A 27,764-nucleotide genomic window follows, 5' to 3' on the forward strand; every position below is an offset into this window, starting at 1 on the left:
AAAGTTTATTAAACCTTTTATTTTGTTCTCTCTTTGCTTATGGATTTTACAGATACGGAAATCCAAGTGGTCCATCTTTTGTGCCACCTCTAATTACTCGATCTTTCTTAAGGATGTTCTATTTTAACTACTCCTGTATACTGTGTTAGAATTATTATTATTCCAAATCCTAAATGTGTTGATGGTATTACTACTATTCAGTAACGGCTATGCCTTGTCGATTTAGCCACTCTCATTACTTCTCTCTTCAAGTCATTATATGAACCAAGACCAATCTCTTCCTTAAAATTATTGATGATGGTTGCTCTCTGTCTACCTCTAGCATTTTTACACAAACCTTGCCCTCAAATATATTCGTCAAGAACTCATCATGTCGTATTACATGTCCTATCAATTTCGCTCCTCTTCTTCACATAACATTTAGCAAGGACCTCCTCTCACTCACTTCTGCTAACACTTGATCATTTCTTTTCCTATCCACTCAGCTTGTTTCTTCAAATCCACAATTCCACTGCTTCCAGTCTTCTTCTTTCTGCTCTTTCTGTTGATGGTAAAGACAATAAATTTACAATAAATCTGTGACCCAGCTTTCCGAAAAGCCATTATTTTGACCGATATGTGAACTTTTCATAATTAAATATATTAGACAGAAAGAAGATTAAACTTCATTGATGTTTGTACGTATATGAATAACAACATAATTTTCTTTCTTCTTAATATAATGTAACTGTTAACAGATATCTGTCAGAACAAAACAAGTCAAATTTATTTTAATACAAGATTTTTAATTTATTTTAAAAAAGAATTTTTCAATAGTTTATGAAGTTTAAATTTAAAAAAAATATGATCATCTTTTTTTTATGAATCTACAATATACATATGCTACTATCGTTAATTTTATAAGAGTGTTATGAATATAACTTTTACTATTTTATGTTAGTTGAATCAATGCCTGTCTGTTAAACGGATTATTTAGCTAACAATATTAATTTTAAATAAAAATAATAATAATATAGCAATAGATATTATTATTATTTTTATTATTACTTTACAAATGGTACATAAGTACATATATATATATATATATATATATATATATATATATGTGCATATAAAATTAATATATATATATTATTTTCAATGCAAGAAATATAATTCATTGTCTCCTGCACAGTTAAACCTAAATGATGAATAAAATGTATTAAATATATATACAGTAACAGCTATTATCATTAATGTTGGTTGTTGCAGTCGATTATTCATTATAGATGATACTGTTGAAGCTGTCTTAGGATTTACTTGTGTTCCACTACCTCCACCACCAGGGCTACCACTTGTTCCGGTTGTAACATCTGTGTTTACACCACCAGTTGGTGTTATTTTACCATGTGCTGGAAAATAAATAAATAAAAAATAAAATTAATAACAAATTTACAAAGAAAGAAAAGAGCAACTATGGTGCTACGGTGAATTCTGCAACATACAGCTGCACCAGTTACTGAGGATGGCCACAAAGACGAATGAAAACACTTTGAAGTTGTTAAAAACATTTTTTTATACGGTGTAGCCATAAAAGATCTTTACAACTTTAAATATCAATAACAACAATTTAAATGTAGATCACAGAAAAATATACAGAAAGATTTTATTTAACAGAAGTATTTAAAAAGTGAATACCCCTGAAGGTGTTCATTGTCATATTGTAACTTTGGAGGTAACACCTCCAAAGTCAATTACTGTGCCGCCTGATAATCAAACCAAAAATCAGATTTAATTCACTCAATAATAGCCACAAATAGTCAAAAGAAAGCACAATGTGTTGAAAAGTTCAGAAAATAAAATCGTATACACTGATTCAACATTCAACATACCACGTATGTTTTTTTAGTTTGAAAAAATTCTCGGCCTGATACAGAGGTGGTGCAAATATGACCAAATAACGGTCTCAATAATGGTTGACCTCTCTTTTTTTTTCTGTTTAGCCTATGGAATTACCGTAAGGAATGGTCGACCTGAGACTACAATTCATTTACATTCATTTACATTCATATACATACATATAATCCTCTGAAGTATTACCTTACTGTGGTTCTGAAGACTAAACAGAAAAAGAGAGAGATGGTGTTCCATAAAGATTCAGACAAGTGCATTTAGTTGCTTGTTTGTAGTGATGGAGTAAAGAAAACAATTTTACTTTCTAAGAACTTTCCGAAAGATCTTCATAAGTTTAAAACAATATCAGATCACTATCATGGCCTACTATAGAAAGTGTTGAACACAAGAAAGATCACGAGTGGCAAAGTGTATTAGAGGAAAATATTAAACAAGTTGTATAAAATGCAACAGGCATTTATTTGCAGTCCCAACAAATCAATATGACAAGCAGTATGTGAATTAACGATTCCTCATTCCATTGTTGATAAATTTTTAGGAGGGATTTAAAATGTATCCTTTCAAAGTTCAGTTACTACTTCAGAATCGGGGGTTCAGAAAACCTGAATTTCAATATTTCAATGTTTCATTGAAACAATCTGAAAATTAACGTAGGGCAGTGAATGATCGGTCCATTTTTATTTCATGAACAAACTGTGATCAGTAACATTTACCTTGCTTGATATGTTGGGAAATTTTGCCTATCACCAGAAACAACATTCAAAACCTAACATCATTTTTCAGCAAGATGGCATTTAACCAATCAGGCGCTACTGCCAGCTCTTGGACTAAGTGAAAAATGTCTACAGAAACAAAAGCCATTGTCAGTCAATCAGAGATATAATTCTCCTTCACAACAATGCTAAGTCTTAAACAGTTGTTAGCATTCAGGATAAATCGGATGAAATTTACTGGGAAACTTTAGAAGTATTCCCCTCCTGTACAGTTCATATTTAACTCCCTGTGATTTCTTTTTGTTTGGATCATTGAAACGTGACATGGAGGCGCTGGGACAGCATCATCAATCCCAGAGCAACAATAGAGAAGTTTGTATGCATCACTCATGACATATCCTCAAACCTTTTTTTAAGGAAGGGATCCAAAGGTCTTCACATGTTGGTTAAATATGTATGACTTATGGAAGATTACATGGAAATTGATTTTTTTTTTGTATTATTATTTTGTACTAATAAATGTTAAAAACAAAAATTCTGGTAATATCTTACTGATCCTTGTAAATATCATATTTTTTGTGTTATAAAGTGATAAATAATTATTTATTAAAAACATGTTACTCTGTAACTAAAATTACGACAAACGTCTAAAATTTTCTAAAAAAAGAAAATAATATACTAACCAAACAAATACTGAACAGATAAAATATGTTATTTGACTATATACTAAAGGGGTTTCCTAAACACCTAATTAATAATATCAATGCTAGTAACAACATTGAAGGAGCTGCATAATTAGCTCCATAAAGATTTTCTGGAAGAACTATTTCCACGCACCTTAAAAGTTTTTCTAATTTTTCAGATTTAAAAAAATAATTAAAAAATATTTTCAAAGTGAATGGTTTGTATGAATCATCTAAAAAACTGAATCATTCCAAACAATGTCTGAATTAGTGAAATTTTATTGCAATTGAAAATCCTCCCTTAAATTTTCATGGCTTTTAGAATGTTTTTTCTAAATATAATTTTCTGTTAGAATAGAAGAAAAACAATCCAATTTTCAACAATTTTGTAATTTCAAACAAATATATAGGCTTAATTTTAAAGAATAATTATTTTAAATACACAAAAAAAATCTCTTTTAATAAACTGACCATGATCTTCTCCAGCATCATGTCCTGAACCAGAACCTTGGTGTGGCCATTCATACTGGTCATCCTCATCATCGTCAACAGGTTGCTGTCCACTGCCACTTCCTTCTTCTTCATCACGCATATAAGATTCTGACACCAGATTCTGTGTTTGACTTAACTGACCCATAACAACCTATAATTGGTAGAAATGTACAATACATTTGAGAATAAAACAAAAGAAAATTATAATGACTTGGTAAAAAGAATCAACTTAAAAAAATATTAACCTCCATAATAAAAATATAAGATAAATTTTCTTAAAAAAATATTCCTCTCCACTCTTAATGGTTTCTACTGATGAATTATCCAGTAAGTCCTAGTATAATTTTTTTTTTAGAATAGATTCATAAGAAGTTTTTTCTTTCTTTTTCAACACACGAATAAATTAATCTGTCAAAGTAATCTTATGTTTAAAAGTAGAAACAAATTATATTGCAAATGTAAATTGTTATGAACAGGAAACCTTAAATTATTTCATCTTCATTAAAAAAAAAAATTAAGTATAAAAAATTTATGAACGTACAAGTAAATTGTCACAGTTTAGATCCATGATTTACAAGATCTTTTCAAAACGTATCCAAGCATGGTCCAGGGAAAAAAAACATATATTGATTTCTAATTCTAATCTACTTCAATGTATTTACTTTGATAGAACAAAAAATTAATCCGGCAGTTCCTCCATTTTTGAAAGTCCTTTTTTGGTTTGAATATCGGGTGTGTTGTCATATTTTTTCAAAATCCTCTGAATTTTCAAATCAGATCCTAGTAATGGCATCTTCAGCTTCATAAGGAACTTTGTTTAGAGAGTAAAGGGCTGATGAACTCAGAAAACTCTGTATTTGACAAAAAAATCCTGGTTCAGATGCGATAAGCATCGCAATACAGCTACCAATCCTGTGACTCTCACATTTTCAGTTGCTTTGCTAAATTACATTATCAAGAACATGGAGAAACTTCTTGACCAGTTAACAGTTTTACTGTATTGTATATTCATGATGCATAACTCCATAATAGTAAAACAATCTTGGCCTACTGCTACACCAGTCAGTCAACTGAAGAATGATCATTTTTAAATCAGTTTTACCAATCTTTAATTTATCTAACTTTAACATCACCAGTGCCAAATACTCAAATTATACTGAAATTATCATCGAGTTTTTGAGAAAACTTGATGCAGTAGCATAGTTCGACATGTCAAATACATATAAGTAAAATGTAACAAGCATGTTTGTTATACAAACTACACATACTAGCTGCCTAGCAGCAACAAGCACACTCTACAAGCCTATAAAAATTCATGTATGAAAACTAGAGTTTCTACTGTCTTATTATGCAGAGTTTTACTGGTCGAATCAAAATACTTACCAACAAAATAAGTTATATCAAAAGTATTTTGAACAAACCTTGGATTTTCCCAAGCATCAGGGCTTTTTTTCACTATCTCCCTGAAATAAATATCAAATCATTAATTAAAATTCTTGATTGATCACTTGATCCAGAAGGATGTAACCTTGATGAATGGTTTTTTTTCCCAAACAAATAACATCATGATCGACTTAAATAATCTTCACATTTAAGTAATTTTGTCATGCTTTTGTAGATCTCAAAATAGAATGATCTGGTAGTAATAATCGCCAAAAAGTATTAATTTAAAATGAAAATAATAGTGACAATGTATAATTGTAAAATAAAAGTAAAACATAATCAATTGTCTAATCAATACTAACTGAAATACAAATAATTTGTAAAACCAATCTATCCTCTTTCAAAAATGATGAAAGTTCATGTAAATTTAAAATGCGCGCCAAAAAAAAGCGAATGTAACCTCAAATGAACTGAACAGTAAAAAAATATAAATATTTCTGATGGGCTAACAAATGATACAGAGTCAACAGTAACATGCTGACTCCCACCAGTAGAAATAGAAAAACTGCTGTACTACCACACATATGTGCGTGGTCAACAGGTTGCATGTATACAAAGATTATGCGCCTGGAAGTGCTCAGAACTGAATGTGTTAAATACTGTATGTTGCGGTTAAAAAATTAGCACAAAACAAAAAAGAATGGAGAATAGTATTAAACTGGTAAAATGACTGTAAAAGTACACTCAAATAACAATTTTCTATTATACTCTCTAAATGTGATGTTTATCATATGACCGATTCAAAACACTGAAATGATTCACACTGCTTTTTATGGGCCAATTCTACTAAATAAGGTTATTGTAATATTTTTATTGTTTCAATAAGTTTAAACCATTTTTAAAGAAATTCAAACAAATATTAGAAGATATAAAAATTACCTGTCTAATATGTCTCAATTTATCACTCAAAGAACGAATTGTTGGATCTGGGTCTGATTCCATCCACACAAGCTCAGGATTATATTTCTGCGCATCAACTCCTGGCCTCACAAGTGTCTTTGTATACCTAAACAAATATTACATTATAATGATTTTTTTTTAATATAAACAGTATACAAATTAAATGTTCATTTAATATATACTTATAATATCCAAAAGTTCAGTATGAATCTAATTAATGCTATTATCAGTAGACATAAAGCCTAGATAGAAAACACTTATGAGATGTTTAACAAGGCTACAAGGAGTATAAAAAGTATAATTAGCATCAAGGATTCTTATTACAGAGATCAAGAAGTGCATAACTGTAAATACTAATAATAATGCATTCAACTATTTTCAGAAATACATCTTCTTTGAATGAATTTTAATTTGATAAATTAAATCATCTTAAAATAGGGCACTGAACATTTGAATCACAAAAAATCTGAACATTAAGTTCACGTTATGTACTACTGTACAAGGGTCGACTAAAATGTAATGCGTACTGGAAAGTAACAAGAGAACAAAATGTTGCACAAACCAACAGGTGCTGCCATCTAGTAGTTTCATTTCTCTGAGATACAATTTCTCCAAGCTGGTGGGTGATACAATTTCATGCATCAGAAGATGATAAAACAAATATTGAATGAAGATAACCTGAGCAGAAGTTGACCTGTTTCTGTGACTGACAAGAAGCACCAAAAGAAGTTGGATGAATCGATTCAAAATGATTGTTGGATCATGCAGTAACATATCAAGCCTGTCTGGGATATGAACCCATAACCTTCTACACAAAAGGCAGAGAGACCTATCGCTCTTAACATGGAGGTTTGAGGCCAGTTAATTCATATAAACATAATATTTTAAATACATAAAATAACAGCGATTCAACTTTGTAAAAGTAATAATATAACTAGCGCATACAAAATAATGATATTTAAAGTGTCAATATTTTAATATATATATATATATATACTCATGTTTTTGTTGAATGAAATTATTAGCTATTACTGTTTATGTAAAAGGAAATTTTTAATTATAAAAAAATTATTAGAAGATTTTTAAGGACAATAAATAATTTTATAAAATAGGAACTGAAAAAGGTCTCTTCTCATAAATCAAATTACTGTGGTATACAGTAAAAAAAATTTTCTGATTACCTGGTTTGATACAAGTGAATGATATATTTTAGGCACATTTGTAAAAAAAAAACCCATTAAAATGTGTTACAATTTTTATTAAAAAAAATAATTTATTATTCTTTTATTAAAAAAAAAATATGGTGCATATTTACCAGGTGCTGAACAAGATTTGAGAGCTAATTTTTATCATGAAACCTTATTCTGATTTAAAACCATAAATATTTTAAATAGCAAACTAAACAAAATTTAAGAAATATAACAATCTTTAATCACACATAGTATTTTGTCACTTTTTTGGCCATCCTCAGTGATAGATGCTGCTGTTCTCAACCTGGCATCACCTGACTGACTAATAATCTTTTTCTATTTTTTATAAGGTGGTCATGTATTTCAAACACTATCTAAAGGTAAAGTGGATTCAAATCATAACAGCAAATTTATTACACAGTTTTTGTATGTTCTGTATACTTCATGTTTAAATATGAAAACCACAGAAAGAAGAATACACTAAATGAACAGACTAAATGATTCAAACCCAACAAACCTTTTGACTGTATTGTAAATATGTCTGCCAACTCAAAAAAAAAAAAAAAAAAACCATCATCTGATGATGTCAAGTGAGAACATCAGCCACCAGTCATTGATGATATCCACCGGGTTGGTCTAGTGGTGAACACATCTTCCCAAATCAGCTGATTTTGTAAGTCGAGAGTTTCAACATTCAAGTCCTAGTAGAGGTAGTTACTTTCATACAGATTTGAATAGTAGATCGTGGATACCAGTGTTCTTTGGTGGCTGGATTTCAATTAACCGCACATCTCAGGAATGGTCAAACTAAGACTGTACAAGACTATACTTCATTTACACTTATACATATCATCCTCATTCATCCTCTGAAATGATACATGACAGTAACTCCCAGAGGCTAAATAGGAAAAAGAAAGTCACTGATGATGGCTGCAGCAGTGATTAAAAAAATATTATGATGGAAGTTTGAAAAATGTTATATTTATTAAATTTGGTTTGGTTTATAATTAAAAAAGGGTTTACTTTTTAAATAATTTTCTGACTTTTTCAAGCAGCCCCAATATGGAGTATTATATATTAGGGTACTTACGTATTAATGCCACCGCAGCTACAGCTTTATTTAAAGACAATCGGATTTCGGTGGAAAATGAACAGTCTCTTTATTAATTTTAATAAATGGTTATTTATATTTATTTATTTTATAAATATAATTTAACCAAACTTAAACTACGCTCGCTAACCTTGACTAATTAACACCGTAATTTTTTTGAATATTTATTTTATAAATTCAATAATTATTGCAATTATTTATTATTTAAATAATCAAAACACTCCTGTTAATTAGCGAGCGTAGGTTAAGTTTGATTAAATTATATTTATAAAATAAATAAATATAAATAACCATTTATTAAAATTAATAAAGAGACTGTTCATTTTCCACTGAAATCCGATTGACTACTTTGTTTTTAAATAAAGCAATAGCTGCGGTGGCGTTAATACGTAAGAACCTATATTAGGAGTATTTACATGCATAATAAATATTTCATCATCACAATAAGTTTAGTGATTTTGATTTGTATGTTAGTTTTTAAGTTGTCACTACAAATTTAGTTAAAGATATCACCAAAATAAGTTAAAATTAAAGCTTAATAAATAATTTGAATATTTTTAATCAAAAACTGGATATTTAAATTATAACAATAAAATATTTTAATGGTTTTTTTTTAGATATATTTATTAACTGTTTTTTTTAAATTTCATTCCACCATAACAAGGGTAATACAGTAACGCAACGTAAGCCTGTATATACTTGTACATGGATATTGCATGTTAATTGTGAGCATACCTCTAGTTAGTTTAGCATAAATATAGCATGTAACTGTGGTTAGTTATCTGAAGCTCTGAACACAATTTCAACTTTGAATAACTTCCTGGCACTAACAAAACCCTGTTACACACACACACACACACACACACACACACACACACACACACATATATATATATATATATATATACACACACACACATAGTCTCTCAACTTTTCCCCTCAAAACTGAAGCAACCCTTCTTATTCTAAACTTAAGTACAGTTCATTGAGTATAAAAGGGGGTTTGTTTTGTTGGTGGGGGAAGAATAGTTTGCGTGACTATATCTACTTTTAACAGGAAACAGTTTTAGCTCTTGTTTTACATTACCCTTTATCAGCTGACCTTACCTTTCACCTCTTATTATTCACTTTTTTTTAAAGGTTTTTATAACCCTCATTTTGTTTCCAATATTCCAGTTTCTTTCCATGTCATCATGACTTTATATACTTTTGGTAATGTTTCTTATATGCCGTCAAAAAAAAAATAAATATGTACAATATACAGTATAGTACACACAGAAAAAAATACAAGTACAATTCAAAATTAAACCGTAACAAGTTTTTTTTTTTTAATACTGATAGATCATTTTCTATACTATTTTAAAGTAATTGTCACATAAAAAATACTAAATTACAATAAAAATAAATATTTTTTTTTGTTTTAACCACTACGGACTATGTTATTCAACTAATTAACTTTTTAATTTCTTTTTTCCACATCTTCTTCATCATTTCCCAGTGTTTTTCTTTCATTTCTTTTTCTGCCCAAGTATACTTGTTCCATTCTTTTTGTATTTTCTGGAAACCTATGATGCTTTGCAATTTTTTTTCAGTGGTGAACATTCTTTGTTATCTTCTTACGTTATTTTCAGTTTTTCTATGTCTCTTTCAGTTACTATGATCCATTTGTTATTAGGTTTTAGATATTTAAAGTATGAAAAAAGCCAGCCTGTAGGGTTCATTCTTTGAAGGATATCGCAGAATATGTCTTCTTTACTGATTGCATCCAATATTTTCTCTATGTTCATCTACAATTTATCATTGTGTCTTCTATATTCTTTTCTGTGTTTGATGGGATCTTACTGAGTAATCTTTTTTCTTTTGTTTGTAGTTTATCGATTAGAAATTTCTTGTTAAATGTTAGCATACAGAGCTTTGGGCAAACAACTGTAATGTAGTGTCTTAGTTTAGCATTCAATGATATTAACTTTTTACTTTAGGTCTTCTTTCTTAATCGATAGGCTAGTTTCATCTTACTGATTCTTGACCTAATTGCTTCCTTTTTCAGAGATACTGACTTCAATTGATTGTTTCCAATAGGAATCTGAATTTTTAGTTTTATTAATTTTCTTATATGCTGTCATTACTTTTTTGGATGATGATTTGATGATTTGTTATAAATTCTGTTTCCTCAAAGGAAGCTCTGCACCTGTCTTTTCTGTTTGTTCTTTAAGTTAAGTTATTTGCTTTGTTTCTGTCTATTGAATCTTATTAAAAAAAAGAGAGTTTAATCTTTTTTACTTTATTTTTTATTAAAATGAATATAAAAATCTGACTTCAGAATAACCACAAACTGGAACTTATTACTGTAATCAATATTAGATAATATTTACCGCCAATAAAAATTTGCATACTGTTTTCGTAAGTCTTCACAACATTACATTTATTTACAAATATACTAGCCAGCCCATCTCGCCAGAACTTGTACCCTTGGAGCTCAGTTCAGCCCAAGCAAATCCTGTAGCCAACTCAGGGGCTCCCTGGGGCTTACCCCATGGCCACAGAACTCACCATTCCCAATTTGCCAGGGGGAAGGATACTCTGAGAGCTTGCTTCAGTTGCATTCCCATCTACCCAGAGGGCTCCACCCACTGGACCCCACACTGTACGTTATCCTTATGGTTGTACGAATAATACTGTTAAATAATAATTACAGTATTCAGGTTTTACAGAAAGCCGAAAAAGAAACTAAATTACAAAAGATAGAATAATAACTTTTTTCTTTTTTGTTTAACCTCTGGAACCACTGTTAGGTATTGTTTCAGAGGATGAGATGAATGATTAGTAACTATGAGAATGAATAATAGTAACTACACTAACTGAAGTACACACAACTCTGACAACAAAAATTCATAACTTTTTCTTTGCCATGATGGCAGAAATATGATAATGAAGTAAAAGGATTAATCTAATCTTTTCCTTAATGAATATCTTTCATTTACAACTTCACCTCCTTGGGGGGCGAAGAAATAATGAATATTTTTAATATCTTAACCTTCAAGGGAACTAGTGCTTCAGTTGATGGCTTAAAACCTTCCCTGGGATAACACAAATGTATCCTGCAAATTTGAAACTAATTGGTCGGTTGGTTCTCATGTGATGTGATAGCAAACAAGTAAATATATATATATTCACATTTCCAAATAACTATGATCTGTTAGATCGAGAGTGTATTTGATGTACACAAAAGTTAGCCTTCAATCTACTAACAAATACCCCGTTTGAATTTTGAAAATCAGATGATTGTTTGCAGAGATATTATAAGACCACTCCATTGCACCTCCCAAAACAGCACTCCAGGGGCACCCTGTTTGTTACCAATTATGGTGATGATTGGTCTCACCTTCGACGAGGTGCTCATATACCTTACCACTCTAGCCTCACTCGCAGTTCCCACAGGAAGCCCATTATTTTTAAACAGAATTTTTTTAAATTTATTTAATATTATTTAATTTTATATAACATAAATTTCATTCTATTATTTTTATAATATTATTCATTCGATTGATTTAAATCATTCAGTTTAAACCAGCTCACATAGTGATAAAGACTCACAGTTCACAGTCCATTAATTCAATTTATTAAAGTTTGTGCTTCAACTGGCAAATCTCCACTACTATATATATATATATATATATATAGTAGTGGAGATTTTTTGAGCTGAAATGTATCTTAAAATCTTCTCAGTTATGCCAAGAAACATGAAAAAACATTTGCTTGCAATTGATTGAGTAGTTTTTTTTTTTATCCCAAATAAACATAAACCCTCTCTCTTCCTCCTTCTCTTTGACTTTATATAATAGTATAGATTTACTCTATTGTTAGAGAAATATAAAAATATTAAACAAATTATTTTTATAATTTTTTTTTATTACTTTCCAACTGGAATAACTGGTTTATCATTAACTAGTTGCTTTTTAACAGTAGACTCACTCATTTTGAACTAAATTTGACAGGCTGAGTTTGCTAATGAAATTGTATTAATAAAACTAAAATTAAAATAGGAAATAAATGTGAACTATAATTGTTAATTGTTATTGTTTGTAGAAGGTTTAAACAACAATAAAATTAATCGTATTACAGAACACTGACATCAGAGACTGATGAATGTCAAGGAGATAATTCCTCTCATCATCACTGCAAAAATAAGGTTCCGAAAGGAAAATAATAAAAACATGTTAATTGAAAGACAATACAACAGTGATTATTTAATAGCGTACTGAGAAAAGTAGGTTCTAATATGAAATAGGAAAGTGGTCTCAAATGTTAGGTGAAAGCATGATGAAAAATATGGAGTTATCATATACAAAGCCACTGAGAGATACACTAGAGATAAGAGTGTAATCAGAAGTAAATGTCATGATTGAAGGGGAAACTACATATTCAATTTGAGGCTTGGTGATAAAAACTAATTCTGTAACATTCATCTTCTTCACCCTTTACTAAGGTAAATATGTCTTACTTCTGAAAATGAAAATTTTATGAAAAAATCTTAACACATACATCACGCCGCTTAATAGAAAAGAACCTTGCTGTAAAATTTCATACAAATCAGAAAATATGTTTGGATATAATCGTGTCTCAAGTAAACAGAAAAAGTGTCGAAAGGTCAAGTTAAATCACAGCCTTGTTTCACTTGATCAGACAATTTAAGACCAATGTCATAACATAAACTTGAATTTTATCACAGAGTCTATGCTGTAATTCACATAATTATATCAGTAAACATAATAAAAAAACGCACATACTCTCCAACACGTTGTCCATTCCAGCATTCAGCAGTATCACGAGTCTCAGCAAAACTTTCATCGGAGCATAACGCTTCAGCTAAATTAGCAAAGAAACCTTTCGCCTGAGTCGATTCCAAAGCTCGTAAAAATACTCCCAATAAAGGTGAATGTTCATCTGATGACCTGTTGAAATTAATACGCTAAATAAATTTGTTTCAAAGTAAAATTTTATGAGTAACACAAAGACAAATGTATTAAAGGAAAAATGCTATAATATCATTTAAACCATGAAGCATGTAACATGCAGTCATGCACAAACACGATACTTTATTAACTAAATATAATATTGGAAGTAACATTATAATAGTACAGGTACTTTTAATTCATGAGGTTTCTACATTAACAAACACAAATTACTTGAGTAATATCTTAATATATTAGTTCAAGTAAGAATCAAAACAGTAATAGTTATTAGATATTTCTCTCTGCCACAGAATTCCAGGAAAGACATGGGTCATTCCTTTAAGAAAGTTATATCTTCTCTTAAACAGCTCTATAATTTTTTGAGGAAAAGCTAATTTTTTGTAACATACATTTAACCTAGTTAACATAAAGTTGATAGAATTTAATATACTGCTCCATCTGGGTAAAAATACCTCAATCTTCTAACAGATTTTTGGTGGTATGAGTACCAACTCCCTAAAAGGGACATCAAGCTTTCCTCTGGATGGGTTTGTTTGTCTAGTGCTAAGATTCTTCCTAGGTTAGATCACTCCACCTACCCATTTTACTTTGCTTGATCATTCAGCTGTAATAAATTAAAACAAATAATAAGTGTAAAATATTTATTTGGTTCCTAAAACAAAACCATTACTCTATTGCTACAATATAAATTATAATGGTTTTCATATTAAGTGATCAGTAGCATTTCATTCCATTATTTTAGAAATTACCACAATTTTGACAGCCAATAAATAGCAATTAACCTGATCATTTCCAAAATGTCTAATGCCAAAATATTCTTTTTGTTTATAGAATAAAAATCACTGAAGGGATAAGATTGTGGCTGTATGATAGGGACTTGAATAATTCTTAGTTAAATTTTTGAAATATTTATTGGATAGTTGAATAAGTGAGCATTATCGTAAAACAAATGCTGCTTTACAACAGACTGGATAATTTGATTTGTATGATAAGACAAAACCATTTAAGGTTCCACTCGGTATAGAATTAACAAGAAACACAAGCTTTTCTAGACCCAGAAAAAGATCGCCATCACTTTCCATTACTGAGAATTTGTTCTCTTCAGTTTTAAACAACTGACTTCAAATGATTCTAAATTACTAATTGGCATATACGTTGAATATTTTTACAACAGACATGTGTTTCATCATAATATGATAAAGAAATTTAACATTCTTTCCTTTGTATAAACTAAAAACTGCACTTCACTCGTGTAATCCATTATCATAAATATATTTATTCCCAACTTGTTAAATAACAATTTCATGTTAGAAAGCTGAGAAAATAAGCTGATCAATAGTGAATCATTAGAATTCAACGTCAATTTTTTATTTAATTTTTCAATCACAAGAAAGAGTAATCATAAACGACCTTAATTGTGAGCATTTGATCTTTATTCAATAAAGACATTGGATCATTTCTTAACTTAGATTCATTTATAATCTCATTGCCATAAACATATCCTATATGCCCAAAAATTTCTACAGGGTAAAAGTTTTAACAATCAGATTGCAGTCGGAAAAGTTTACATTTTGCTGTCAAATTTTCTTGTTATTTTATAATATTTGAGATTCTGGAATGTAATGCTCTTTTCCAAAGAGAAAAAGTATCTTTGAGTCATCATAATTTATAATCCAACTACACAAAAGTCATGACATTTATAGACTACAACTAAAAAAATGTACATGAGAGAATCAATGTAATAAATGATTTAAAGGAAATAAAAATGATCATGTTTATTTATTACAGACAAACTCAGAAGTAAAATTTCACCTTGATATTGTTTAAAATACTTGTATTGAATGGAAAGAAACAATACTGGATTATTACAATGATATTTAGAACAGAACACCCTCAGTGTCAAGTGTACACCATATAACTGCATAATTATGTTCATATAAGGTGTAATTTTTTTTTTTTCAGAAAAAATTAGTCTTAATTTAATTTATTTAACTGACAAATTCATCATTATTATCTCAACACTAACGAGTACATCTCAATTTTAAAATTTGTCATTACACGAATTAACTAGGCGTTTTATAAAATTACATAAAATACTCTCACCATATGAGGAATTCCGTATCAAAATAGAAGATGCTGAAATGATGTTTCAAACTATTCCATCAGAAATTAAGTGGTAATACATGAATACAAATATGACAGAGTATTAGTAAAGTTAGCAATGTTATCAGTTTTCAGATTAGAAATAGTATTTCGGTCAAGTTGAGAAATACAGGATTCTGTACAGACTTTATATGGAAATTAATCAAACATTCCAATGAAACTGACAGCAATCTTTCCCTAAAATGTGAGAGCTTCAATACTAAAAAATTAATATTATAGTATTAATTAGTATTTAGTTAAGAGTAAATAGGAGGTATTATAAAGTGTTTTAGGTGAGTCACCTACTTTAAACTAATTCAACACATATATATGAGGTGCAATAAAAAAACAACATAAATTTTAATTTTTATCATAAAGAATTTATTTATTTTTCTATACTGATATTATCTCCTTTAAACTAGTCTCCAAGAGGTGTGATACACTTATGCCTGTTTCCTGCAATCTTCAAAAAATTTGTGACAAGCATTTTTTGATACAGCTTTAAGATCACTTAGCAGTTTTTTCTTTACTTAATTAATCAACTCAAATATTTGTTATTTTAATCAGAGAAAACAAGAAAATAGTGCAGGGTGCCACATTTGAAAAATACAGAGGCAGAGTTTAATTTAATTTTTTGTTAAATAATTGAATTAATACTGAAATGCGAACTGCAGCATTATTGTGGTGCAAAATCCGAGAATTGTTTTTCCACATTTGTAATCATTTTTTTGGATTGCATTATTTAAATGGTGTAAAACACTAAGTAATGCTGTTTGTTGACCGAATAATTTTGCTGTAATAGTTCATAATCGATGACGCAATTGTAATGAAAGAAAGATAGTAAAAAAAACCTTAAAATTCAATCGAATTTCACATGTTTTTTTTACCTCCTTAATCTTCAGGGAGTTTACATCAGGATGATTCAACATTCATTTCAATATTATAACTGTTAATCCACATTTAGTCATCTGTTATCACACGTTTGAATAATCAGCAATGTCAGTTAACAATTGCTCTGCAATGTTGCCTTTGTAAAAAATTCAAGTTTTGGAAGAAATTTTGCTTCTACTTGTTTCTAACCCAAAATGTCAGTAAAAATTATTTTACAGAACCATAAGGGATTTCCACTTCTTCAGCATTTCTCTAATAGTTATTTGATAACACAGGTCAACAAAAAAAAATTTGGAACTGAGATAAGTAGGTGAATTAAATTGTATTTTTTATGGTGAATCTTAAAATAAAATCAGTTTTTCTTCATCACCCTCAGATTTTTAGTTATGACCTTTTAAAACTTCTTAAATAATAGAATACAAAAATAAAAATAATAATAATAATAATTACAATTAAAATTCCTACCTTTATTTTGCAGACATTTGCATTTATCTCAATTTCATGTTTCTTATTTTCCTCTTGTGTTCAGCAAACCCTTCTCTTTTTATCACCCAGGAGTGGTCACTCATCATAGATTCATCCCATCTGCCTTAGAACATTGCTCCATCTGCAATACATCTTGGTAGAACATTTCTCCTTGTTCCTCGCTGATTTCACCCAAGTTTAAAGGGAAAAAGTCCAAATGAGAATGTAAAAAATGAATTTTCAATGACATTCTGCAGCCTAAATTTTTGTAGTTCACTAAGATTTCATTTATAAGCTGATCATGTTTTTCAGCTTTTTTATTTCCAAGAAAACCAGTAATGATATTTTTGAATGACTTCCATGATGCTAGTTCTTTAGGATTCAGTTTGCTGTCAAATATATTTTCACAAATCAGTTTTTTTTATTTGTGGCCCAATGAATCTCCCTCTTTTAATCTGGCTTCACTTTATTGTGAATAAACCTCAGCTAAATATTTAAATCCGTCTCCATCTTTATCTAATGCTTTTACAAAATTCTTCATCAGGCCTAGTTTTATATGTAGAAGTGGTAAAATAATACGATCTGCTACGACAAGGGGAATATTGACAACATTTTCCTTTCCTGGAGTATACTGATTTCTTTTTTACCAGTATTTAACTGCATAGTGATTATCTGTAGCCCGACTATCCCGTAAACACATATATTTTGTAAACCCTTTCTGGCCACTGAAAAAAAGCCCTATCGCTTTCAGGTCAGCGATGATTCGCCATGAGAGTTCATCATGCTTAATAGCTTTTAAAATTTTTGACATATTTTCTTATGTTTCTTTCATTCCTTCAGCATATGCTATATCAGCACAAAAGAAAACTTATTTGAGTTATGCAACAACACTGCCTTTAAGCTTCTTTTTGAAGAGTATAAATAAACGCTGATCATAAATAACATATTTAATGTTCTGTTGAGACATTAGCCCCCTAACATCATTACAGAAACAAATTAGACCATCTCTTCTAAAGTATTTCAGTAAACTTTTGTTTTGATTTCTATAAACTGAAATTTTATTATCCTTATTTAATAAATTCCATTCTTTAAGACGTGAACCTAAGAGTTCTGCATGGTGTTTCGACAAATACAAGTCATGAACTAGGTCGCTCAGTTCTGCTTGTGTGATGAGGTGAAGTTCAGTATTTGATTCTTCTGGGATGTAATTAATATCTACTGAAGTTAAGGATTCATCGATTGGGCCTTCTGGGAATCAGAAATTTCTTTCCAAAAAGTTGGAGCGATCGGAATCGGTAAATCAACACCATGAAGTACTGGTCTCATAGCAGAATGAACGTTTGGGTACGCTATACTGCTTTTATTGTTTGAAATGAAACCGGTAACATTTGTTAAGCAAATGGTGAGTAGGCTGTCACCAAATCATAGGTATGCCAAAAGGCAAATGCCTTTTTTTCCTTTTAACCACTGGCTTAGTTTAATGTAGCGCTTGATGCATGCAATATGTGGAGCCCAGGATTTATCTCAGTCTCCCAAGGGACAGTCAAAATAATGTTTGTAAGCAGTTTTCAGCAGATTTGATACTGGTTTTCATTGACTTTTTGTAGTGAATTCTCCACAAACGTGACAATAAATATTTGGAACATTTTTACAAGCCCGACTTTTATTCATTATAAAAATTAAAATGTTTTAATGAATGAAAATAAACTGAAAAGTTAGAGAAATACTACTTACTTAATTATAAAAATAATTAAGTTTTAATTTATAAATAATTAATTGCTTAAAATACTTCATAAAACTGTTTCACCATGGAGTGCAATAAAACACAGTGGGAAACGCACATACTCACGCGCACGCGCGTGCGCACAACTTAACAAATCTTGATGTTCAATAAAATAATACCAAAAGTTGTTCTGTCAAAAAAAATCTTTCACTAAATTTATGACTTTTATAAGATTGTTTCATCACTGATGAAACAATCTTTATACGTGTATGATAAAACCACAACTGCAACTAAAGAACACGGCAAGTCATACCAAAAACTAAACTCATACTGAAGTAAATCTCATCACGTTGAATTACTCATTATGTGACTGACACGGCTACATGTGTCTGGCTTGACATGAAATGACATCATTTGACTGTTACGTAACAAATATAGGTTTACAGCAAGCATCCCAATATAATTCAGATGTGAATAAGCAAACATACAGACGTACTAACTTACTTGTATTATTTGTTCCACAAATGATGGAACAAATAAATTTAAGGGATTGTAACTTTACAACATGAACGTTACATGATGAGTTGTTTCAGAATATTTATTCAGATTCAGCAACTCCTACTCCCAAATTTTAGTTTTAACCAAATTTTCAGTTACAAATTTTATGCTGACCAATGATAATTATTGATCACAATGTCCTTTATTTTGTTGTTTTTGATGCACAAGTACATCCGACTCTTTTGTCGTCTTAATATTTCTGAAACCATTACTAGCACTTATTAACCCTTGATATTAACATAACATTCTTGTCAAAAAAAAGCCTTCTCTAACATGTTCACTGCTTATTTGTCCTTTATTCCATTTTTAATGCAAAATTTAATGAAATCCCTTCAGTCTTCAATTTCAAACAAAATAAATGGCTATTAATAATAAAATATGTTCTAATTACGCGGCTGCCAAATTTGAACTACATGTAAAATACGGCAGAGAATATTGATATATACATATATGTATATATTACAGACAGTGCTGCCGTCATATGTGAAAAGATGAATTCGATTAAAAAGACACGGTAAACAGAAAAATTTTAGTTATTTTCTGACCACCGTGTATACAAATTAGAACCAAACTATAATGAAGTATAATAACTGACCTGCTATGTCCTTGGGCCAATGAACTAACTGTAACACCCGGAACAATAACGCTTGTACCAGTAGATGGTAATAATTGTGTTGCAGTTTGTTGACTAGTAGTTTCTGGCACTAATTTACTCGGACCACAAACTTTTTTTACCTGCAACAAAAATATTTAAAATATATATTATTTATTATTAAATTATTTATCGTTTATTAAAATATTCATTAAGCAAGATTAACGTTCTGTATGTTGTTTTAATGCTAAGTTGAAAGTATCAAAATTTATATGTAATTTAAATTTAAATAAAAAATTATTCAATCTTTATATTCTATTATATTAATTAGAAACATTTCATTCACGCTTCAGATAAAAAGGAATAAATACATTTTAAAAAACACGACTAAATAAAACTAAAATAAATCCAAATTATGACTAATTAAAATATTCAAAAATAAATTACAACACAATATTAATAAAAAAAATATTTCAGTATTTTACATACTGAAATATAATTTTGAAAAGCATACGTTTCATAAAAAAAATAAAAATGTTAAGCCCATAAAATTAAAAAAAAGTTTTCTCATAAAAGTGTAATTTTAAAAAATCTTCCTGAATTTCCTCCAACTGTAGGATTGCACTATCCTGCAGCATACGGCACTGTCATGAAAAACATGGGTTATAAGTAATAAAACTTACATGGTTAAAAAGTTTTTTTTTTAATTTTTGAACAGAACCTTTCCTCTTTTTAATAAAAGTTGTAATCATGATTTTGTTGTACAATAGTAAAAATAAACTTCAAAATACTTCATTTTTGTTGAAAAAAAGGTTTTAGATTCTGATTTTAGGGCACAGTTCCATTCCTTTTAATTTATTACTTTAAATATTTATATTAGAAAGTAATTTCAAAATTAATGCATACTAGCAAAATTTATGACAAGTTAATGAAACAAATTATTTGAAATTCTCAACATCTTTAACCTATTTTAAATACATTATTTTTTTTTTTTTTTACATTTATTTATGCAGAAAGAATTTTAACAGATAGCAATATTGAGTTGAAATAAGTTCTCTCTCTCTCTCTCTACATACACACACACACACACACACACACACACACACACACACACACACACACACACACACACACACACACACACACACACATATATATATATATATATATATATATATATGTGTATATGTATATGTATACATATGTGTGTATATATATATATATATATATATATATATACACAGAGAGAAAGAGAGAATATAAGAAGTTATATATATTTCAGTTAAAGAAGGAGAGTGACTAAATAAAGAGGAATAAAATAGTTTTATTGTAAATATGCAATTAGTATAAGTACTAATTGTTACTATACATCACAGATAATAAGAGTTATTGCAATAAATAAAAGCTATATTTGCAAGATATATGAGCATTTATGCCATATTGAGACATTTTTTATTTATCGTATGTCAATCATAAATTGCAACTTGCTATTAATAATAACAACAATGTACTATAATAAACATAAATAAAATATCAGACCAATACAGAAATAAATTCATTTAAAAATAAGAAGAAATAAATTATATGAAATATATGCAGGTTTTTTTTTCAAATAAGTAAAAATAAAGGACGATAAATAAATTAGAAATGGCAAAATTCTGTGGTCTCTATTTATTCATCATCATAGGATATGGTTAAACTCCCTTAGGGAGAACCTATTCACCATATCAATCTCAATTCTTCTTTATCAACAGCTAAAAGTTTTTAGTTCTTGATAGATTGTACTTCTTTTTAAATTGTTTATAATTTTTACTGTTATCAAACCTCTCGTCTTTCCAACTTTAACTGATTCCAGTCAAAGTCCTCGTATAGTTAAAATTTTTTAAATTTATTGTGCTAAGCTTGTTTTTAGCTATTTTATTTTTAAAATAATAGATACTATTTTACAAGCCGACAGATTATAAATAGGCAATCTGTAAAACCTTTCTTCATAGCGGGTATTGCATACCTTAAATACATCAGGCGTTAACGCACTGATTACTATATAATAATAATTTCACGCATTTCAAACAAAAATAATACACGGTTATGTGAAGCGAATCGATCAATCAATTCGATCAAATAATGATAATTTTTAATGAAATAAAAGCAATTTCAATATGTATGCGCTTATTATTTTTGAAACTGTAAATATAAATTATAATTATTTTATATAAACTTTACTTTTCGGAATCGGATCTTATTTTTTTATAATCAGGAAGGAAACCCTCGGTTAAAATTACAAAAAATATTTCATCTAAATACTGTATCAAATTTTAATTTCTCTCCTTCCCTGCATCTTTTTTTCTAAATTCATCCAAAACTTAAATAAGTCTGTTTCAAAAATGTCATCGGCGAAAACGTTTCATTCTTTTAGGTATTTTTTCTTTTTTTCACGAACCAAATCGGTTTGGCCTTTTTTTCTGCCGAAAAAATCGGAATTTTTTTAAATTATTCTGTTATTATTAAATAACAGAACTTTAATTATTAAGTTATTATTATATGAAGAAAATATGTCCGTAAAAGCAGAATCGTTTTTTTTAATCCTTTCCTCTTTTTATAAATTGCATCATTACATTTTAATATTTGAATCCCATTGTTGATTTTTTGGCCAAATATTTTCCTTTTCATTATTTTTAGGTAGATTTCATAAGAAAGATACCTTGTAATGGATACCATGATTCGACTTCCGAAAAATTTCGACATACCTTCGCGTTTCACATCCCCAGGCCTCAAAACCACAGTCAGTTCAAAAGTTTACATATATATATTTCACTTTCTTGTTGACAAGATAACTGCCGTAAATTTGCGCCAATCACTTTCAAATGGATACAAATAATATAACCACCCAAAAACTCGGTCGAGTTCGTTAATAGACAAAATCAGACAATGGCGTAGGAAATGGGGGGGGGGGGGGCTTTTTCGAAAAAATAAAGTATCGCTATAACTTTCTTATTAAGTAAAATATCAAATTCGTTTAAAGTTCCTACTATTCTTTGGATAAGGGCCTAAAACTTATCTAAGCAAAATTTTTGATATTACCAACTATTGGCCCACAGGATGGAAAAAATGGGGTTTCGAAGACCAAAAAAAATCATACCTCCCTTAATAGACACAGTATCGAATCGGTTTAAAGTGGTCGTTAGTCCTCTAAATATTACCTAAACTTTAGTCTGAAACTACTTTTGATATGACCAACCCTTACGGCAAGGGATGACCAAAATGTTGCTGGAATTGTAAGAAGATGGGGCTTGACGTATGCTAAACGTGTGAAATTTTTTTCACATTGTCGTAATAATAAATTTGAAGTTTTTCTTAACATTATGGTGAAATTTTTTTTTACTCTTAACCTCCGGGACCATCGTTAGATACTGATTCAGAGGATGAAATGAATGATTTGTAGCACGTGTGAAAATGCCATCCCTGACCGGGGTTCGAACCCGGGACCTCCGGATGTAAGGCCGAGACGCTACCACTCGCGCCACGGTGGCCGGCTTTCTTATCCACTAATTTACAGCGGTGAAGTCTACTTCCGCCTTCCAGCGTGCCGTAAGGGATTTTTTAATTGCCCGGCTTTATGTAAAGTTAAATATTCAGATTGCACGATAATGTTTTGCTTTTATCACAAATTTATAATAATGCCTTAATTTTTTATTAACTGATAAAGATGTTTTTGTTGTAAATACCTTGAGTAAGCGTGTTTGCATTTTCCATTATATTCGCTAAAATTTCATTAGCTTTTTACTTCCTTGTACAGTACAAGGAAGTATCGTAATCGCGAAAAATTTCGGTTTTCAGATTTTAATGGAAATATCCATTTTGACCATCTCTGAATTCATTTTGACTAGTTTCGGCGTGACATCTGCACGTACGAATGTATCACGCATAACTCAAATACGATTACCCGTAGAACGTTGAAATTTTGGATTTAGGACTGTTGTAACATCTACTTGTGCACCTCCCCTTTTGATTGCAATCGATTGAGTCAAAAAATGTGTATACAGTCAGTCCTCTAAACAAATTTAGATTTTGGACTTTTTCTTAACTGCAGTAATAAGCCCGCATCGAGTGCTTTTCAACGATATATCATAAGTGGTACTTATTTTCATCGGTTTCAGAATTATAGCCATATAAAAGTTTAATTAATGAAATATTTGGATCTTATAAGAAGGCACATATATCGAATCCAACTACATTTTCTTTTTTTTAAATTTAAATATGTTTTATTAATAATTATTAACCTGTAATTGTAAAAAAATCTTTACAATAAATAATAAATCAATAATAACAATAAAAAAAACAAAATAAAACAAAAACAGAAGTTACTAGTGAAATAAAATTTTATGTACTCATTTTAAAAAAAATGTGTATATGAAATTTAATAGGCGTACAAGGAAGTAATGTGGTGTCGCACATCAGGTTCTGCTGTCTTTAATGTTCGATTGAATTATTTCTCTCAGATATTTAAAACGGTTTACTTTTTTAATTTTTTTCCAACTTTGTATTTAAAAACTTCAATGAATCTTTTTTGTCAGAGAAAAATTCCTTTTTCAAAATAACATTTGTAATCCAGTTTGCTGCGCATTTTCTTTTAAAGGAAACGGTTTATATATATATATATATTTTTTTTTTTTCTAAAGCTGAATATATTTTGAGTAAGTAAATGCAAAGAACTTATTTACGACGAGGGTACGATTCAATAATAAACATTTCAAATACGAAAATAGCAGACGTTGTTGAGATTTAAATCGTTTAAGTAAGAATTTAAGTTATGTCTAGTTATAATAATTTCGTTCGATAAGTTTCAGTAATACAGGTCGTATAGTTAATAGTAATGCCGAACAAACTCGAAATAATAGACACAAATTTAAATAGATAAAAGGAAGTCATTGAAGAAAAATTATTATTTTTTTTTTTTAACAGAACGCAGTCAATTATGTAAACTTATGTTAACATAAGTTTATTTACAAAGATAAAAGTTATTCTTTCCAGTTATTGATTTTGTATTTATTCATATGTACTATAACAAGATTCCTAACTTCTTTTTTTAGTAATTAATAGTACGTTAAGCAACGAACCTATAATGATACCCATCAACGCAAGGGTGCGAAGTTAGTTACGGCCCGATCCTTGGTTCGTGTCGTAAACTTTGCAAGAGTCCATTAATTGTCTTCCGTATTGTTTTCTACGGTTGAGTAAATATTAAGATTATTGATTTAAATCGATGACAGAATACAATGTTTACGAATCTCTTTTTTAATTTTTCAAAAAATACGTTACACAATATATTTCTGTAGTAATAAGTTATAGTCATAATTTACTAAGCATTTGCCCAGTCCGTATTAATACACTTATATAAATTTCCACTAACGGACAAAAGTGTAAATCTTAGTACTTTCAGAGCTGTTACTCCATCTTCAGGGGTTTTCAGGGATATTAATTTTAATTCAAATCAATAATCGTTTTTAAAATTAAACTGTTATGTTCATAATAGTCGGTCGTCAAGAATAAAATTAATTCGTACGTCAATAAGACAGTAACCTAATGTTTGTAAGATGTTTGTGAATATGAAGTTTAATTTTAAAATCGATTATCGATTTGAATTTGAATTATTGATTTGAAGGTGTTAAATTAACATCTTTTAGAAAATCCCTGAAGATGGAGTAACAGCTCCGAAAATACTAGGATTTACATTTTTTAAATTGTTGGCAAGTGAAAATTTGATTTATACAATTATACTCGTAAGTTCTGCCTTTTTTTTTTTTTTTAATATCGGGACATTTTTTCCTAAGAATCCGACATAATTAACAATAGAATAAACAGTGTAATATAGAAACTTAGTTATTTATAATCTGTGTACTTTCAAATTAACCTATGCTTGTTAACTACTAAATCGGATTACAATTGAAGTTAAATAAATATGAGTGCACACCACATGACTTCCTTGTAAGTCTATTAAATTATACATATCCACATTTTTTACTGCACTTCATTTGACAGTCAGATACAATCATCCAGTTCTTTAATAAAGTGGACAGTTAACAATTTCATTGCGGTGGACACCACATTGTATCACATTTTTTTGTGGTGTCCATATCAGCATTTTATATTAGTTCATATATTATTTTTGTGTTTGCCATGCGGTTAAAGTGAGAACGTGTCGGATCGAATCCAACTTCATACACATAGGTATATTTAAAAAAAATTTTTTTTTAATTTAAATATATCGATTTATTAATAATTATTAACCTCCGATTGTAATTTTTTTTTTGAATTAAAAAGAAAAGTACGTACAATTTTATTTCGCTAATAACTTCTAATTTTTTTTCATATTTTTTTTTTTGTATTGTTATTGAATTATTATTTGCTGTTATTTTTTTTACAATCACAGGTTAATAATTATTAATAAATCAAAATATTTCAATTGAAAACAAAAACGTTAAAAAAATATAAATATATATATGTGAAGTCGGATTCGAACCAATGTGCCTTCCCCTTGCAAGATCCAAATATTAAATTCATTTTCATTTGACTATAACACTGGAACCAATGAAAATAAGTACTACGTATGATATATCGTTGAAAATCTCTCGATGAGAGCTTATTACTGCAGTTAAGAAAAAGTCCAAAACCGAAATTTATTTAGAGGTCTGACTGTATACATATTTTTGGCCCAGTCGATTGCAATTATAAGGGGAGATGCACAACTAGATGTTACAACAGTCCTAAATACAAAATTTCAACATTTTACGGCTAATCGTTTTTAAGTTATGAGAGATAGATACGTACGTACGTACAGACATCACGCCGAAACTAGTCAAAATTGATATTTCCGTTGAAATCTGAAAACCGAAATTTTTCGCGATTACAGTACTTCCTTTACTTCGTGCAAGTAAAAACAGCTGATACGTTAAAATAATACCCGCTTCTGATCGGTCAGCGGTTGAAAATAGTAGGCCTTTGATCGGTTGAACACTTGTATTTTAATGAAAATCTCTTTTATAATGAACGTTATGATGATAAAGGTTAATATACAGCTGTAGAACCCACCGGTTTGGTCTAGTGGTTAACGCGTCTTTCCAAATTAGCTGATTTGGAAAGTCGAGAGTTACAGCGTTCAAGTCCTAGTAAAGCCGGTTATTTTTACACGGATTTGAATACTAGATCGTGGATACCGGTGTTCTTTGGTGGTTGGGTTTCAATTAACCACACATCTCAGGAACGGTCGAACTGAGTGAGAATGTAACAAGACTACACTTCATTTACACTCATACATATCATCCTCATTCATCCTCTGAAGAATTATCTAAACGGTAGTTATCGGAGGCTAAACAGTAAAAAGAAAAAGCTGTAGAAAAAATATTGAAACTATATAGAGATGATAACCAGACAAAACCCCATCTCTGTGGTTTTCAAGACTGCAAAATTAATAAATGCGAATAAAAATAAAGAAAAGCATTTACGTTAATAAAATTAAATCTAACCTTTCTTTCGGTTCAACAGATATAGTTAAAATATAATTAAAATTAAATAAAATAATTAACATTATATTCACTCGAAGGGATAGGTAAAGCGAGAGCTACAATAAATATAATAAAAAACGAACCAGAAAAAAAGGGAAGGGAGTAGAAAACTTGTGAAGGATTTCTGCACTGCATACCATTGCACGCGTTACTGTCTGTTATGCATTCTACTACAAACGGCATGGCGCAAGGAAGCAGGTTGCTGCCCGTACAGACAGAACAACTTCAAGGTCATGAATAACATTTAGTTCACAGTTCAGAGAACATATGTTAACACAATGTACGAGATTATTATTATTACACAGCAGTACTATTTCGAAGTAATAAATATTTGACGACAAATACCAACGCCAATCAAGAATATTTTACGGTGTTGGAATATATTATATGCGTATTATGAACAGCAATGTATAAACTCAAGATTTAATACTCA

The 27,764-nt window shown here is 29.5% G+C and overlaps 1 protein-coding gene across 1 annotated transcript in view; it reads right to left on the reverse strand.

The window, feature by feature from the left end:
* Positions 1 to 926: 926 nt before the first annotated feature.
* The window catches only part of dally (division abnormally delayed protein), a 386,150-nt gene continuing 359,312 nt past the window's right edge, over positions 927 to 27,764 (reverse strand). The window contains exons 5-9 of the mRNA XM_075379536.1: positions 19,773 to 19,912; positions 13,213 to 13,377; positions 6,104 to 6,230; positions 3,761 to 3,932; positions 927 to 1,391 (exon numbers count right to left, since the gene is read on the reverse strand). Coding sequence (XP_075235651.1) covers positions 1,138 to 1,391; positions 3,761 to 3,932; positions 6,104 to 6,230; positions 13,213 to 13,377; positions 19,773 to 19,912 — 858 coding nt within the window. The 3' untranslated portion in view covers positions 927 to 1,137. The remainder of the gene's footprint in view (positions 1,392 to 3,760; positions 3,933 to 6,103; positions 6,231 to 13,212; positions 13,378 to 19,772; positions 19,913 to 27,764) is intronic.

The sequence above is a fragment of the Lycorma delicatula genome, chromosome 12 (assembly GCF_047948215.1).
Source record: "Lycorma delicatula isolate Av1 chromosome 12, ASM4794821v1, whole genome shotgun sequence".
NCBI lineage: Eukaryota > Metazoa > Arthropoda > Insecta > Hemiptera > Fulgoridae > Lycorma > Lycorma delicatula.